We start from the raw sequence: 18,724 nt of genomic DNA on the forward strand, positions 1-18,724 counted from the left end.
GGCTTGCACTCCCCTCAGCATGGCGGCGTGGGTATACCGTTCCCCATAGCGACTCCTAGAGGACGCAGTTCGAAGTTCCCATGAAAGGGAACGTCTCAGGTTACTTATGTAACCATGGTTCCCTGAGTAGGGAATGAGACACTGCGTCCTCTAGGTTTCTTGCCATGCTGCGGATGCAAGCTTCAGACGAAGAAGTGAATGATGTGTGCTCCCGGCGCTTATTTATACTATAGTCGCACTGGTAGTAACGTCATGGCTGTCGCTGGCCAACGAGTTGGTGTTTTTTCAATGTATGCTTCAGACACGGGTCACGACGAGGCGTTCCCCATAGCGACCCCTAGAGGACGCAGTGTCTCGTTCCCTACTCAGGGAACCATGGTTACATAAGTAACCTGAGATGTTTTTTTTCTAATGGATTTAAAGGAAAAACAAGGATTTTCAAAGTAGCTTGTTATCCCGGCTTGTTAGTTATAATGAGTTGTTTGTTCATAGACTGGCCTCTAGACAAAGTTGTTTGGTCTGCTGGATTTCCACGAAAGTCAACATGAAATTAAAAGTGACCCTGTTTAATTTTTTTGTTGCATTGGTCTTGCCTTATTTTGAACAATTCATTGGTGCTCGGTTTTTCAAATAAATTCAAAATGAAATAAATCTTCCCCTGAAACAACTATTGGATAATGTTAATCAACAGCCAAGTAGCTATTTAGACACTGTTTTATCAAACTAACACAAACCTGACTCCATTCTGGCATAAAATCTCTACTTTTTATCCAGATGCAGAGGTAACACTTTAGTGTAGGGACCAATTCTCACTATTACCTTAGTTTCTTATTAGCATGCCTATTATTAATAAATTGGCCTTTTATTAGTACTTTTAAAGCACATATTATAAGCATATGACCATATGCATGAGGTGCAGAGATCGCAAGGCTAAAAATACTACATCTAACTTCTAAAAATAATGTCAAGTGTTGACTACGTAACTGTAGTCAGCTGTAGCCTCACTTATGAATGAACTTCAAAGTATTGTGCTGTGTTGCTATTTCTATCACACAGGTCGAACAGCGACCTCCAACATGTTAGGATACGCTATCACTTCGTGGCACGTAATGCCAATGAGCTCTCTGTGCAGCCGGGTGAGGTGCTGGAGGTACGGATGACCCTCAGTGAGGAGGTGGAGGAGGATGGGGAACAGGGCAGAACAGGTCTGAGGTACACCGTGTGGGAGGCAGAAAAAGAGAAAACACGACTACAGCTCTCATGCAGTGCTCAAGGTCTAGAAGACTCTGTAGGCCGATATTTGAACATAAATGATAAAAAAAAAAAAACATCCTGTTGGTCAAAAGTTTGTGGGAAACCTGAGGGAAACTATATTGAACACAACTTATCTAGATGATAAAAAAATCATAAATCTTGTTCTGTCTACTTTATGATGCCTTATTGATACTCCGTTCGCAAATGCACATTATCATAGTATGCACTTAAAGAAGTAGTTCACCCAAAAATGAACATTACATTACTCATCCTCAGCCAATCCAAGATATAGATGAGTTTTTTCTTCACTAACAGATTTGCGGAAATTTATAATTTCATCACTTGCTCACTGATGGATCCTCTGCAGTGAATGGGTGCCATCAAAATTATCTGCTAAAAATATTGACACAGACAAATTCATCAATAAGATGTTTTTAATTTAAATTCTTTGTTTTCCAGCTATAATGCATCCTATATACATAATGTTGCTAATGTTGTCTCGTCTGAATCAGGAGAGAAATATGTACTGTCAAGCACAGTTTATACAGTCTAACAGGTGTGGATTTTTTCACTGGAGGAAATGTTATTATGGATTATGGACTATTATAAAATTATAATAAGTATTTTGGCCAGAATTGACAGTTAAAATGCCCCAATGATGCATTTGTTTACTACAAATGTGCAACTTTTCACTTCAAAAGATGTTAATTAATGGACTGGAGTCATTTCGATTACTTATAGACTTATCTGTATCTTGGATGGCCTAAGGGTGAGTACATTTTAAGCAAATTTTCATTTTTGGGTGAACTATTTTATTTTTATACCTTTTAGTGAACATTTCCTAAAAAATAGAAAATACATTTCCCTTAGTGTGAAGAACATTTTTTTCCACTATAAAGATCCTTTTTGTAGAATGGAAAGGTTCCATGGATGTTGTTCTTCATGGAACCATAAATGCCATTAAAAAGCCTTTTATGTTTAAGAGTGTAAGCCCTTGCAAATGCACAATACCCATAACAATTTAGAAAGCTGAAGTCTAGCATGTAGGAAGGCATCCTTTCAACCTGTCACTTTCAGATGTCTGCCATTTCTCTCAAAACAGCCTCCAACCCTGAGGCACTCTATTTACATGAGAACTACTGAAGTGATCAAGAGGGATTACCCCCGATTGGCTAATCCATCTGGAAAACATGGATAATCGTGTTTCTAGACATGCCCGGCCTGAGCCTGGTATCACTGGGATTTCATTTTAGGATCCCAATGGTAGGATGTATCATTGGGAAACAGTATGACACAACCACTGCACCAAAACCTTTTAGTTAAAATTTGACAACATGTTGAATGAACAAGGAAAAGTCCCAATAATAGATTTGTCCCAGAAAAAATACTGATTCATGCACACTCATGCAGTTTACAGTACTAATAGTAGACATGAATCTCAGGTGCTTCTAGGTCTTGGAAAACAATAAACAGTGGCGGCTGCTGAGGAACCACAGCGGTCAGTCGGGCTACGTGCCGTGTAATGTGCTAGAAGAGGTCAAACCAGGAGAGCAGCAGTACAACCGTGCTGCTCTCTTCAACAGCCAGGCTGGCATGCAGTTCAAAAACCTCACAGTAACATTGTTTATCACACAGTCTGGTTTATTATTTGCATTCTACAAGGCACATTTCATGAACTTTCGTGTCTTATTACTTTTTGTGTAAGCATTATTGCAAGAAAATTACATAGAAATAAAAAAAAAGTTACATCGAGAGTCACTGAGAATGGTACAGGGGTCATTTGGCAAACATCTATTATAAATGAAAATATACTTTTATCACTTTATTTTTATACCTTTTAGTGAACATTTCCTAAAAAATAGAAAATACATTTCCCTTAGTGTGAAGAACATTTTTTTCCACTATAAAGATCCTTTTTGTAGAATGGAAAGGTTCCATGGATGTTGTTCTTCATGGAACCATAAATGCCATTAAAAAGCCTTTTATGTTTAAGAGTGTAAGCCCTTGCAAATGCACAATACCCATAACAATTTAGAAAGCTGAAGTCTAGCATGTAGGAAGGCATCCTTTCAACCTGTCACTTTCAGATGTCTGCCATTTCTCTCAAAACAGCCTCCAACCCTGAGGCACTCTATTTACATGAGAACTACTGAAGTGATCAAGAGGGATTACCCCCGATTGGCTAATCCATCTGGAAAACATGGATAATCGTGTTTCTAGACATGCCCGGCCTGAGCCTGGTATCACTGGGATTTCATTTTAGGATCCCAATGGTAGGATGTATCATTGGGAAACAGTATGACACAACCACTGCACCAAAACCTTTTAGTTAAAATTTGACAACATGTTGAATGAACAAGGAAAAGTCCCAATAATAGATTTGTCCCAGAAAAAATACTGATTCATGCACACTCATGCAGTTTACAGTACTAATAGTAGACATGAATCTCAGGTGCTTCTAGGTCTTGGAAAACAATAAACAGTGGCGGCTGCTGAGGAACCACAGCGGTCAGTCGGGCTACGTGCCGTGTAATGTGCTAGAAGAGGTCAAACCAGGAGAGCAGCAGTACAACCGTGCTGCTCTCTTCAACAGCCAGGCTGGCATGCAGTTCAAAAACCTCACAGTAACATTGTTTATCACACAGTCTGGTTTATTATTTGCATTCTACAAGGCACATTTCATGAACTTTCGTGTCTTATTACTTTTTGTGTAAGCATTATTGCAAGAAAATTACATAGAAATAAAAAAAAAGTTACATCGAGAGTCACTGAGAATGGTACAGGGGTCATTTGGCAAACATCTATTATAAATGAAAATATACTTTTATCACCGGCTTTAACAAACTACAACTGGCAAATAGACATTAGTCAGGTTAGATGGCATGTTTTATGGACATTTTTTATGAAAGTTTCATCAAGTTGTTAAACAACAGTACAGTCCATTCAATGCACAGTTTCTATCCCTTACAGCATTTACATTTCTGTCAAAAATTAAATATGGCGCTACCCCTAATAAGGCCTATAGTTCTATGAATTACATGCAATCTGTAATGATCTTTAAGAAAGGAGGTGTGTTGACAGTGACTTCAGCTCATTTAGTTTAGCATTAGTGGTACAGTACAAATACAATGTCTTATGTAGTGAAATCTAGTAGATATGTTGGATGAATTGATGTCAGGTGATTTTGGCCTATTTTTTTTTTAAATGTCTTTTTTTTTATTTTCTATCTATCTATCTATCTATCTATCTATCTTAGTGCTAGAAAATTACATAGAAATGTTAGGGTGTATATTTAGAAAGGTCCCAGTATTGCTTACAGGGTAGAAAAATTGCACACCTCATGGAAAATGAATAAAAATAGGTTAATATAATATATCAGACCATTTTCTGAAGGTTAAGCACTTTCTTTCACTAACCACTTGTGGAAAAGGAGAAAATACTTCATTAAAAAAAAAAAGATTTTCAGACTCTTTTTTTTTTGTACCCTGTTCATGGAAAGTGCACACATATATTCTCCCACTCTATATGGCAGGCGTTGACTCTTTCTTTTTCTTCCCCTCTGTTTTTCCCTGGCTTTTGTTTTATCTCTACAGGCTGTGAATCCTTACAAAGTTACCTCCGCTGTCCCTGTAAATCACGCTGAGGTTTTGGAGATGAATAAATCCTCCAGGGATAAAGATAGTACGTACCTCTTATCTGCTCGCTGTATTTGCTGTGAGATGGAGAGCGGGGAGAGTCTGCCGAAAAAATGCAGAGAAGTGGGAAATGAATTTGGTGTGAGAGTGCTCTTATGTACATAGTTTGCAGATTCCCACCAGAGCTCATTGCTCCTGTCTTGGGCAATCTTATTCACTGTGTCTCTGTCCCAGTGCTTGTTTCTCTATCTCTCGCTTCTTCTGTCTATTTCTCTAGACCGCAACCAACAGAAGGAGGTAAATGGTGAACTGCTGAAGAGGATAACCGACAATAAGGCCCATCCCCCAGCTCAAAACTTTCGGGAGGAGTGCTCAACTACATCCGTGCCCATCACATTTGATTCCCAGCCCTTTGAGGTCCACGCTTGGCTCAATGCAAAGGGCTTCTCTAGACCGTGAGTGACACGTGAGCTGTGACATGTGACACTTTCACTGATATATATGGGTGGTGTAACCTAGTGGTTAAACATATTGGCTATTAGCTGAGGTTACAAGTTCAAACCTCACAGGCGATGAACCATGTACCCTTGAGGAAGGTACTTACCCCCAGGTTGCTCCAGGGGGACTATGATAAAGATGTACTGTAAACATACATAATAATATGTACAGTATAAGAATGTTGTAAGGGTCACATTATCTTGCAAACATCTATTTTTAATAAAAATAAACTCTTACCACTGGCTTTATCCTAAACTACAGCTGGCAAATAATTGAATGAATACGGTGCTTATTTCTAATGAGCCCAATATACACATACTGTAAAAAATAAATTGCTGACAAAAGTTGAATCCAAGGCAACTCAATTTAAATTTGCGCTAATTCAGCCAATACAGTCGTCAAGACAACAGCAGATTTCCTGTTCAACAAATTTTCATTTAGTAACAGAATAAATTAATTTTAGAAATTAATTTTAATAAATTAATTTGACTCAATATGCTATCATTGTTTGTGTAGGAACAACGATCCTACAAAGCGAAGATATCTATAGTTTTAAAGGAGTCATGAACTGAGAAATCAAAATTCCCTTGATCTTTTGACATATAAGAGGTCACTGTGCTATAAAATCATTCTGTACGTTTCAGAACGCAAAACTTTCTCGTTAGTCTAAAAATCAGCTTATATTGAAGCCAATCTGCCAAAACGACATGCCAAAATGTACAGCTCCACCTAATCACCGCCTCTGCAGAAGAAGATCAACGGCTGCTTCTACGTCACTGCCTGTTTAGCCCCGCCCACCGATTCTACATCACTGCCTGTTTAGCCCCATCCACCGATTCTACGTCAACAGAAACCAAACGATAAACTTTATTTGATGAACTTTATTATTAATGAAGTTACAGGTTGCATCAGTAAGAACTTGGTCCTTTGTTCACTTCATTTTACCACGGATTAGTTTATAAACAAAGCACAATTCAAAGCAGAATTTTCAGAAAGACTGAACTTAAAAGACAATGCTTGGCTGACTATATTGGATCCAACAGTAATGTCGCAGCACACAAGTGTGAGTAACTGTTTTATTAGGTGATCACTACTGCTTTGTCTGTTATTACAGATAGTTTTGAGTTATTTATGTGTTTTTAACCTAAGGCACAGCAGCGTCCATCTGTGAAGGATGTAGGCTGTCAAACATACACAACTCTTAGCCAATCATAGCAGTGGCACTGGGCGTTTACTTCCAAGTCTACAATCCACCACAACTATTCAAACAGAGCATTCAGATGAGGGGGGTTAAAAACAGGACACAAAATAGCCTATTACTTCTAAATCATGATGTTTTTTTTATGTAAAAATCTTGATAATATTATAAGTGGACCAGTACAATATAAAAAACAAAGGCAGTTCATGACCCCTTTAAAGGGTTGAACATACTGTACGCCTCAACAAACAAATGGTGTGAACGGTCACAATTAACAAATGTAAAAATATGAGCTTGCCACCATGCAGGTCTACACAGAAACCAAACGATAAACTTTATTTGATGAACTTTATTATTAATGAAGTTACAGGTTGCATCAGTAAGAACTTGGTCCTTTGTTCACTTCATTTTACCACGGATTAGTTTATAAACAAAGCACAATTCAAAGCAGAATTTTCAGAAAGACTGAACTTAAAAGACAATGCTTGGCTGACTATATTGGATCCAACAGTAATGTCGCAGCACACAAGTGTGAGTAACTGTTTTATTAGGTGATCACTACTGCTTTGTCTGTTATTACAGATAGTTTTGAGTTATTTATGTGTTTTTAACCTAAGGCACAGCAGCGTCCATCTGTGAAGGATGTAGGCTGTCAAACATACACAACTCTTAGCCAATCATAGCAGTGGCACTGGGCGTTTACTTCCAAGTCTACAATCCACCACAACTATTCAAACAGAGCATTCAGATGAGGGGGGTTAAAAACAGGACACAAAATAGCCTATTACTTCTAAATCATGATGTTTTTTTTATGTAAAAATCTTGATAATATTATAAGTGGACCAGTACAATATAAAAAACAAAGGCAGTTCATGACCCCTTTAAAGGGTTGAACATACTGTACGCCTCAACAAACAAATGGTGTGAACGGTCACAATTAACAAATGTAAAAATATGAGCTTGACAAATAACGACAAAATAACAACAAAGTTTAATTGAAGTCAGCAAACAGCATACTGCCATGCTACAAAGCATGCTGGGAACTCAAATCCTTAACATTTCAGCAGTATGAACTTCTGAATAGTTTGATTAGTTGGGACAACATTTGGGGTAATTCTATAGGTCTGACATGGGATTTTTTTTTTTTTTTTTTTCCGTCAGAGACATTTTTTTACACCTTTACTTAGTGATTATTTTGCCTTATGTCTGTTCTAGAGACATGTTACAGCTTTTTGATAAAGCTCTAATTGGTTTTCTTTTGGAAATATGTTTCAAATTCACTTTGCACATGCATTTATGACTGTAAAGCATGTCTGTGTGTGTCAAAATCGAGATTAAAATCGAAATCGCTAAATTGATCAAAGAAATCGCGATAGGTTTTTTTTGTCCATATCGCACAGCCCTACATGAAATGTGAATTTAATTCATTGCAACAGGAAAAGTTTTTTTTTTTTTTTTTACAACTTCATTGACTTCATTTAAATATTCACAGCATTATTTCAGCTTGTTTAGTGCCTGGAATCTGTATCAAAAAAGTTGCACACCTGCTTAGTGAATTTGCCACAGAATATTTTCATAGTATATGAAGCAGTATATCTCAGACGATTAAATAAAATTTTATTCCTCATGAAATGACTCCTTGATGTAATATTCTCTCCACGTTCCAGGGTGGTGGAATGTCTTGGTATTCTGAACGGGGCGCAACTATTTTCCCTCAGTAAGGATGAGCTGAAAGCCGTATGCGGAGATGAGGGTTCCCGTGTGTTTAGTCAGATCACTGTGCAGAAAGCTCAAATAGAGGTCTGTCACAGAGCAATATTACAGAATTTGTGCAGATTAACCATTCAAATACAGTCCAAAAGTGGGTTTTAATGTCTTTCTTTTTCTCAGAGGGGTCGTGGGGATACAGAACTACAGGAGATCATGAGGCGACGACAACAGGAGGTGGAGGGCTCAACCTGGGAATGATTAAAGTCAATCAGGCCATCACTCATGGCATTATTTCATCACATTTTCTTCAACGATCTTGTTACCCTACAATCAACAGCCACCCAGAGGAATTCAGAACAGATGGACTAAACAACTCCAGTCATTAGTGAAGCCCAGTCCAGCCTATTTCCTTTATGACCCATACAGTGTAGTGCTTAACGCTCGTGCTTAAACTGATGAACATGAATGCATTGGGAGTGAAGTCTTTAACCTCCATTTATAGAGAGGAAAATTATTTTGATGGAAGGCATTGACTTGTGATTGGTGCTATTAAAGGAACAGTTCATCCAAAAAAAGAGAAAATTCTGGCATTATTTATTCAATCTCATGTCGTTTCAAAACCCATTTGCAGTTATTTTTATGTAGAACCTCCTTTTTTTCATAAAATGCCAAAAGTGGCAATGTCTGTCAAGTGTAAGTCATTATTCACTAGCTTTCAAATCAATTATGGCGCTGTTCAGCACATCTCGTCAAATGTCACTGCTTCTAAGGGTGAGTAAATAATGACATTGATTAATTATCATTTTGGGGTAAACTATTCCTTTAATCTGACATTCGAAACAAGTCCCATCTGTTTCTGCATAAATAATAAATGATGAATCAAAAAATAAAATGATATTAAGTAATGCAGTGAAGTATTGTAATATATTATCACATACTTCATTTGGCTAAATGACTACTTGAATATTAATTTGAAACAATGTGTTATTTATTTTTTCGATTTCTTCAGTAGCCTACACTCATGCTTCACACGTCATTAATGCAAACCAGATCATGTTTATTCATGTTTATGGATGATTAGTGCAGACTATAATTCTTTTCTCTCATACTTCATAATAAGAGAAATGAGAGCACATAGATGTATTGTGAAACATTACTTGTCTGTACTTTTGAATTATGATTCTGAACAGTGTTTGTCATTAAATAACAAAAATGTTAAAATAAACTATGCAAGCACATGGGTATATTATTAGTATGTGTGCAAGTTATGGGTCTGTACTTCTGTAATTGATTAAAAAAAATGTTCACATGAATGGTATATTGATTCCCTAAGTGCCAGATGATATTGTACTATTGCTTTTCACTTTTCACAATTTCTGGTGCTCTTCTTACCCAGTGTTGTCTATAAAGCCCCCTTTCAGCCCTGTGGAAACCATAAGGCTGAATCTCTAACCGCCTCACTGACTGACAGCTTTGCTACTTGCCCTCACAGGGGGCACATAACAGTGGCTTTCAGTTTGTCTTGTTGCTTTATTTCTGGAATAGATTGTGAACGCATCAGCGAGTATTGTGCTGTGTTCAGGATGAGTGAGAATGACCTCCATCTTTCCCTTTGTATGCACTGTCATAACGCACCCCAGCCATAAGAGAGGGTGGATGTGGTGTATTGTCACTATGATTCATGGCATGAATCGATGCCTAATGATGGGATTTACAGAGAGGAACATCAAAGAAAAGATACTGGAGATTTGCAGTGCAGTGGAACTATTGTTATTCGCATCCATTTTTGTGAGGATTTTCTATAGGCCTCTCTATCTGACCTCTATTGTGGTCATGTACATTCAAATATAAAAAAGGTGTCAGGCTGAGGAGATATAAAAAGTATAATTACATCACCATAGTCTCAAATACGTTTAAAACAATTGACATACGATGTACAGAGTAATGACGTTACATTTTAAAACAAACTCCGTACTTAAGGGAGGACTGATTCCTAAACTAATCTCTTATCTTTTAATCAGGCATACAGCATGACCAATAATCTGACTGTTCCATTTTTTTAAAACCACATTATAGGTTATATTTATAACATTTAGCTTTAATTTACCCTCAAGGAGGTTCCCTTATTTATCAAACTGATGTTAAGGTCCATCCCCAGCATAAAATCTCTGCAACAACATCTTTCACCATGAGGTTGGAGAATGGATTCCAACATGACAAATATATCAGTAATATCAATAATAAATAAATAACAAAAACATGAACTATAAACAAGTACTAATAAATTGTTTAATAAAGAAAGTGACCTCCTTTGCCTTCCTAACTGGAACATTGCAGTCTAACAAGAAGAACAGTAAACTTTCTTTATTAAACAATTTATTAGGCTTTTTGTCTTTCAGCAGGTTTTTGTAAAATATTGAATGTCTTCGTTAATTTATTTTTTAATGATATTACTGGTATAAAAATCGGGACACACACACACACACACACACACGTTTACTTAGCTCTTAATGGATACATTTCTTGTTTTGATATATAGCTTGTTATAAAGACTATAACTTAATCCTAGCTTATACCCTAAAGGCTGGAATACATTGGGCACTAATGCCAGATTATTGTCAGAGCCAGTTTGCAGTTACTCTCCAAGTTAACAGATTTCAGAGAAAATCACATAATGTCTGATTTGCACAGATTTTTTTTAGCTTTAAATTGGGATTTCATCCAGTCGGATGATATCAAACATGTTTGATATTTTGAGCCGAATTTAGAACATATTGTTTTCATTTGTCACACGGCACCTAGCAATGCAATACATGTTTCTGCAGTCATTTGCTGTGTTCAGAATGACTTTAAAAGTCCGTGATCCTCAGTCATTCAGTGTATGATGCCCAGTTTTTCTGTAATTATTTACAAAGTTGGCAAATGTATGATGCCTAATGTTTTAAAATCCGCTCATGTATTGTATTCCAGCTTTAACCCTATAGGAAACTTTTTGGATTGAAAAAAAAATAATATTTACTTTATTTTATACCATTTTTACAAAGGGAACATCCCCCAAAAGGAGTTTTTTTTTGAGGTTTTGTTAGATTTAACTTACTTCTGTTTTTCCCCAAAATAAGGTACACACACACACACACACACACACACACACACACACACACACACACACACACACACAACCATGACAAAAAGCGGACAAATTTCTCGAATGACTCTACTGTTAGTCTTGCATGATTTAGATTCACTCTGCGCCGCCTGGTTACTCAAAGGTGAGGGGAACCACGTTATTAGCCAGTTATTCTGCAAATGACATTTTCCCCCGCCTTACAGACATTTGAGATTTACACTCTAATTGCGACTAACTAGACAAGTGCCCTTTCTTTTGGCTTGACCTCACTGGCATTAATAGTTCAGATTAAATCAAATGTCATTCCACACTTAGGTAACTGAATTATATCTCTGTGTTCCCCCTGACATCTCCAGTGATTCATTTTCTTTCCCCCTTTTGTAAATCACCCGAGACTTCAATTTAGATTTGTGTCTCCCTGTTTTCATCGAGCGGAGGGAGAGGGATCGATCCGGTCGCCCCCCTCAGCATCTGAGAGGGTCTTACCGCTCGCACGGTGCGATCGATTTACAGTGTGGAAAGCTGTTTCTTTTTTAATCCGTCGAGAAACAAACCATGAACGGTCACCAGCGTAGAGTTCATGCGCGCATGTGAGGCTGACAGTGAGGACTGAACAATAGGTGAGAGGGTTGATGGCCATTTAGCTCAAGGCTAATGTATAAGGATAGCCATTTCATCCTTCAGAACAGAGACAGATCAAGTTAATGCACCCTGTCACATCCTCTCTGCCTCAAGACAACTCTGCTCAATGTAAAAAAAGGCCCTCAGCAAACTCCATTCAGAGGATATTAAGAGAATGCCGGACCTCTATTGCACTGGTGGCCAATTCATGCGTGTTTCCAAACAGTTGCAATCTCATCTGAAAATGTCTGTTGACAAAAGGTTTATTTGTTTATTTATTTTTTAATAATTTTGTCAACAAGGGTGAAATACAAAAAGACACATCATGACGATAATTAAATCGCTGAATTATTTAGAATAATTCAGAAATATGAGAAAAGAGAACATCAAAAACATCAACAAATTTAACAATGGCTTTAGTACACACATATTTACATATGCATATATATATGTGACCCTGGACCACAAAACCAGTCATAAGGGTAAATTTTTCAAAATTGAGATTTATACATAAAGCTGAATAAATAAGCTTTCCACTGATGTATGGTTTGTTAGGATATGACAATATTTGGCCGAGATACAACTATTTAAAAATCTGGAATCTGAGGGTGCAAAAAAATCTAAATACTGAGAAAATCGCCTTTAAAGTTGTCCAAAAGAAGTTCTTAGCAATGCATATTACTAATCAAAAATTAAGTTCTGATATATTTATATATATATATATATATATATAAAGAGAGAGAGAGAGAGCTAGTCAAAATGTGTGACTTACTGTCTGCATAACGTCTGTTTAGCATAGCATAGTTGCAAATAAGCCATTGCTATAATTTAGTGCATATAATGCAATATCCTAATTAAAGCATGAAGACTATGTACGCATCAATACACTCTTTCTACTGTACGCGATTTTTTGAAGGAAGCTTAGCTTTCCACAACAAGGACTTTTTTTTGATGTTCTACTTTATGTTGATAAATCTTTTATTATCTAAATTTCTGAATAAATTATATTTTTAAATTCTAAATTCTAAAAATTAAACCATTTAAATTATAGATTTAAATTATAAATTCTAAATAGACTCTTGTGTCCTCTCTACAAGAAAAACACGGCTGACCCAAGCCAATGTTTGTGATAACAGCTCTAGGATGTGTCACCGCCGCGAGTCCCTCAGATTCGTACAAAGGTTTGAGTAAGGGCTGCATTGAGTGGCTGTTGTAATTCTCAGAGAGACAGGCCTGCAATCTCCAGTTTCCCAGACACAAATCCTGCTTATCTGCTGAGGGGAATCCTCCCCTCCAGTCCCTCTCTGCGGTCCAATCCCACGAGTTCCACCAGCTAAGCGCAACCATCCAAGGGGACAAAAAGCATACAGTTATATCACACAGTTGCCAAAACTGACCAATGAAAATACATGTTTTGGAAATTATCTTTGGATTTGAGTCTTCAGTAAGTTATTGTATGAAGCAGATGACGATGCATGCATAACAGTGTCGACTTCACAGCTTCCAACTTGTTCCACGAGAGCATCTTAAAAACCTTACATGGGCAGAATTTGTAATTTATGGTGTCAGCCGCTACCGGTTTCAGAATGCATAATGCAAACATGCCATATCTTTGGTACAAAAGATCTGAGCCACATTGAAAAGACACAGCTTGGTCTGCCTAAACTCTTTCCCCATCCCAGAGGACTAACGGAGGGTGCCAGGAGATGAGAATCTGGATTTTGTTCATCACTTGCAGATGGTGGCCCATAATGAGTTTCTGGCCAAACAGGACATGATAGATTTAAACAGCTCAGAAAAGCGTTCCCTAAGCAGGACAGCCTGCCAGATTGCAAAGATGTTGAGTGGGAGCTCTTAGCCATTGCATGTTGGCACACCAGGAATTTGCATTTTGTCACAAAAACATAATCCAATTGTGTAAATATCAGATACCGCTGACAGCAACATCCATCTTATACTCATGTTATTTTTTTTATAGTAGATGATTTAATTCCCCCTCTTATGGCTTTCTCACACTGAATATGCAAATTGCCACTGTTAGTCATATTTGCGTAAATGTGAGGTAATCATTTGACAGAGTGTGCCGTGATGACGTCCATTGAAAGCTCGTTCATTTTATTTGATATGACAATGTGAAACTGCATTGTTGTCTCTCTGAATCATTCCATATTCGAATTAATTCAAATGCACATCACTCAACAACTTGACATACACCGATTATTGATTCTACACAATGTCTGCTCTGCATGAAGGACTACCTTCAAATTAACAAGATCTCAGAACATATATCATCCCCCAGTCCATTTGAATTTATCGCACCTCACTAATCCAAATCAGGTTTCTCCATTTGTTCTCAAGGACTGATGGATCATTAAAAATGAACAGGCATAAATGATAAAAACAGCTCATGGATTTTCATGGGATGGGCTTTGATGACAAATGTTCTAGTGTGTGATGATTATGACGAACTGGCAAAATATCATAATTCACACCACCTCCTCAAATCTCACCCCTAATGATTTAAGTGATGATATGTCATCTTAAAGCACTGAGGTGGCTGACGCACATGACAGCCCTTGTTCATTAGGTCTGATAAAATGTCCCACACCGGGGTAAAATCAAACTCATTTCAAGGATAATACAGGTCCATGATTGCCTCACCGTATCGGTGTTTTCGTTTTCCACATCTCGCTGTGAAATACAACACGGAGGTGGTGTTACGGCGAGAGTCTTTTTTCGCAAGTATTATTTTCATATGATTTCATGTTGATGTCAAAAGAAATATGAGGTTTATTAGTTTCCTGGTGCTTTGTATGCTTCATTATTTTGCCGTGACAGTTTAGTCTGGAGGAGGGAGGGGGGTGTTTTTCATTAAACGTTTGTATCGTCTCAGATGCTAATGGCAAACGTGGGGAGAGCAGGAAATTAAAACCTACATCAATACATGAGAGGCCTTCCACAGTAACACATTTTCAGCCAGACTCTCAATTCATTATATGCTACAGTGCAAAACATAGACTGCCGTATGTTTTTCCTATTCTGTTTTTATCGATAAGCGACAAAATCCACCGTCCGCAAGCCTAGTGTCTTGGTGTCTGTCACCGAGGATATTTCAGTAAGAAGACTGATAGTACACTCTAAAAAATGCTGGGTTGTTTCAACCCAATGTTGGGTCGGTGGTAATGTAAAGCTTTCATAAACTATTCGCAATCCAAACATTCATCAACTCACCTCTGTCTTTTTTTCCTTTTTCATTACTGCTGATAGGAGAAGGAACACAAAACACATTTGGGCCCTCTGCGCTCCATAAAGAATATAATCAATTCTTTATTATTGCATTCGGGAGGCTTGAGGGCTGTCAAGCTGAGGAAAATGATATTGCTTGAGACTAAGAGAAGATAAATTCACGAGTGGAGCTTTGCTAATGGCGAATGGGATCAGGCACTGTCCGGTTTGTCTGAGTCACGTTACTGATGATAAATGACAGGCCGACGATGACCCGCGGTGCGCCTGAGATGACAATGTGACAATGTTCAACTGCGGCATGATAGCAAGAACAGATATCAAACCGTTTCCTCTGTCGAGATCCCCTGGGATCTCAGAAAATGCACATTAACCAGCCCTCCAGACAGGTGGTAAATCCTCTTGACGTGTTTATACTTATTTTATAGCCACAACAACCACATTAAAGGATGGCAGCTGGAGAGCCAGTATTTCAGCAGGTCTGCCTATGTTTGTGTAATGACGGTCTCCATAGTGACCTGAGAGGTAGCATCTTTGAGAGGAAGTTGCCAGAGACAATGAAGCAACAAACATCAAAGGAAACTAGCATTTGCACATCATGTAGGAAATAATCAAGCAGTGTCTGGAGACATGTTCACACTGCTATCAATAATTCATCGAACTCGGCTTTATAATAACTGACAGCTCCTCTGTTCTCCCGCATGCTTTCTGGTAATTTCCCCTTTTTCATCTGAAAAGCTGAGCAATGGCTCAGCACAAAAGAATCAATATAGCAGAAAACAAGGAATTCTGACAATTTTATAGCTGCGCTAAACTAATCTCGGACTGGGAGTCGTTCCATTAAACTCCAATATGACTCCTCCAGGCCCAACTTCTGTCATCAAACGCTAAACATTAATTGGTTTATCAAAGGTTAATTGCTCAATAGATACTAGGCAGTTGGAATTTAATTGTGCCATTAAATGTTCTCGCTAGAGCCCTGGGTTCGGGTAATGGATTTTGTCATTTGAATTAAAATATTATTTGGTGGCAGCTGGACTGATAACAGTGTTGAGCATTGACAGGTCCATGCCCTCTCACACAGTGTCTGTCACACAGGGACAATATACAGAAGCGCATGAGTACACATGCTCGCTGCAAACAGTGATCGTATTTAGCTATGCATTGTAAATCTAAATGGCTCATTCTTCACTATGGCAGACTTGTCTTTCTGTGCCGGATTTTATGAATGCATTTGCGTCTGCCATTAGGGTGTAACACATCAAAAATGGGATGAGGAAATTGCTTGAGCCACGCTTGGGCAAAATTCAGAATTGAGCTTGCGCCATTTTCAGTTCATGAGTGTGAATTTGAATTACAGTGGCCATGCTGACAGGAAGTTGAATTGGAATGACAGGAAAGGGATTTACTGAACTGCAATTCAAAGAAATTCAATACAAGTAAGGCATTCGGGCAAACAAAGTGTTTCTCTAGGTAACTTTGTCAACGTTGAAATTCTGTCTCGACCAATATTCAAATAAAAAATGTGTTAAATTGCTTGATTTGAATTTAAATTAATTTTAAATTTGAATTGCAATTCTGCATTCTTTGGCTCCCTCAATTTAAAATCAAGAATTTAGTAGAAATTTAAAAGTCATTCACAATTCAGTTCTGAGTACTGCGCTGTCCTGGCATGGCCACTGATATGGAAAAAAAAGGACCAAAAAATAAGAAACAAGAAAGATTATGTGAGTTTCACCATTCAGAAGTATTACCCTGTATTCACTTTAAGAGATATTCAGAGTGTCTTGTGCATTATATATGCATTTTCGTGTGTTTAGCCTAACAGTATATACATTTCCAAACCTATTTTGTCTGATTATGTACCTTCTCTGGGAATTTAACTACTAACTGTGGATTTGACACCACAATACTTTACCCGTTGAGCTATAGGAACAGAAATTCTCTTTAATGATCACTGGGTCATTCTCAGCACAATTATTTCAAATAATTGACCTTGAATTGTTGCTTCCAAACAACCATTCTTCCCTTCCATGCTTAATTAATCAGGACATCCACAGTAATTAATCTCAGAGGAGAACTGATTATGCGGCATAAAGTGATGGGTTTGTATTACACCGCTCTGTGGGCACCAATAACCAAATTTTAAATGAGTGGAAATGCAAAAAAGAAACAATGCTTTCATGATTCCTAATGGCTTTGGCTGGGGTCCCGGACAAATAAAGCTTCCTAGATAAATGAATAACTGCATGATGTTTTTATTACATGCAAGTTAAAAATTGTGTTCATTCCCTAAGGCAAAACTAGAATCTATAGGAGTGATTCCTGACATGCAGTACTTTACGTTCTCATCATATAGCTAATGTCTTGATATAATATACACAATTTTTAAAGATGAAAATCATGTTATTCTTCTCTCATCAACAAAATTACAATTAAACTAATAATCCTGTTTTCAAGTTTCAAGCCATAAATCCTGATGTTCAGTACTAAAATTGTTCATATTGAAATTCTTATACTCACTGTAGAAAAACAGATACTACTGCAGAAATGTACCAGTGCATTTTCCATTTACAGACTTCTGTTATTTCTTACAGTCTTGTTAAAGGGTTAGTTTACCCCAAAAATTTAAATTCTGTCATTAATTACTCACCCTCACGTCATTCCAAATCCATAAGACCTTCATTCATCTTTGGAACACAAATTAAGATATTTTTGATGGAATCTGATGGAATCTGAGAGCTCTGACCCTGCATAGACAGCAAAGCAACTGAAATGTTCTCAGGTCCAGAAACGTAGTAAGGACATTGGTAAAACAGTCCATGTGACATCAGTGGCTCAACTTCAATTTTGCGAAGCTATGAGAATACTTTTCGTGCGCAAAGAAAACAAAAATAACAATTTATTTAATAATTCTTCTCCCTCAAGTTACGTCTTCCACCATTTTGGAGAGTACCCAAGAGTGTAATCGACGTAATCGGCGTTGTTTACGTTCGGAGGAGAAAGCACGTGCATGAACGTAATCTGCGTAATCAGCGTTGTTTAATGTTTAGGGGAAAGCGTGCGTATGTGTTGATACTCTAAAATGGTGGAAGACGTAACTCGGGGGAGAAGAATTGTTGAATAAAGTCATTATTATTGTTTTCTTTGCGCACAAAAAGTATTTTTGTAGCTTCATAAAATTGTGGTTGAACCACTGATGTCAGACTATTTTATCGATGTCCTTACTACCTTTCTGAGTCTTGAACGTGTCAGTTGCGTTGTCTATGCAGGGTCAGAACATTTTGAGATTTCATCAAAAATATCTCAATTTGTGTTCCAAAGATGAACGAAGGTCTTTTGGAACGACATGAGGGTAACTAATTAATAACAGAATTTTCATTTTTGGGTGAACTATCCCTCTTAACGCATTATTTAATTTTGGTTTAGAGTCTGTAC

At 37.5% G+C, this 18,724-nt stretch overlaps 2 protein-coding genes across 2 annotated transcripts in view; one reads left to right on the forward strand and one right to left on the reverse strand.

The window, feature by feature from the left end:
* The window catches only part of mgat4c (mgat4 family member C), a 121,399-nt gene that overhangs the window by 25,466 nt on the left and 77,209 nt on the right, over nucleotides 1-18,724 (reverse strand). The gene's annotated exons all lie outside the window — the stretch shown is intronic.
* Nucleotides 4,908-8,553, forward strand: eps8b (epidermal growth factor receptor pathway substrate 8b). The gene is made up of 4 exons (XM_016483166.1): nucleotides 4,908-4,935; nucleotides 5,167-5,344; nucleotides 8,253-8,385; nucleotides 8,476-8,553. Exons 1-4 carry the CDS (start codon nucleotides 4,908-4,910, stop codon nucleotides 8,551-8,553), a joined length of 417 nt encoding a protein of 138 aa, XP_016338652.1.

The sequence above is a fragment of the Sinocyclocheilus anshuiensis genome, unplaced genomic scaffold (assembly GCF_001515605.1).
Source record: "Sinocyclocheilus anshuiensis isolate Anshui unplaced genomic scaffold, SAMN03320099.WGS_v1.1 scaffold481, whole genome shotgun sequence".
In the NCBI taxonomy this organism is placed as follows: Eukaryota; Metazoa; Chordata; class Actinopteri; order Cypriniformes; family Cyprinidae; genus Sinocyclocheilus; species Sinocyclocheilus anshuiensis.

Coding starts and splice junctions, on each gene's coding strand:
- eps8b (XM_016483166.1), top strand. CDS start 4,908: ATGAATAAATCCTCCAGGGATAAAGATA. Junction 4,936..5,166: donor ATCCTCCAGGGATAAAGATA/GTACGTACCTCT, acceptor CTATTTCTCTAG/ACCGCAACCAACAGAAGGAG. Junction 8,386..8,475: donor TGCAGAAAGCTCAAATAGAG/GTCTGTCACAGA, acceptor TCTTTTTCTCAG/AGGGGTCGTGGGGATACAGA.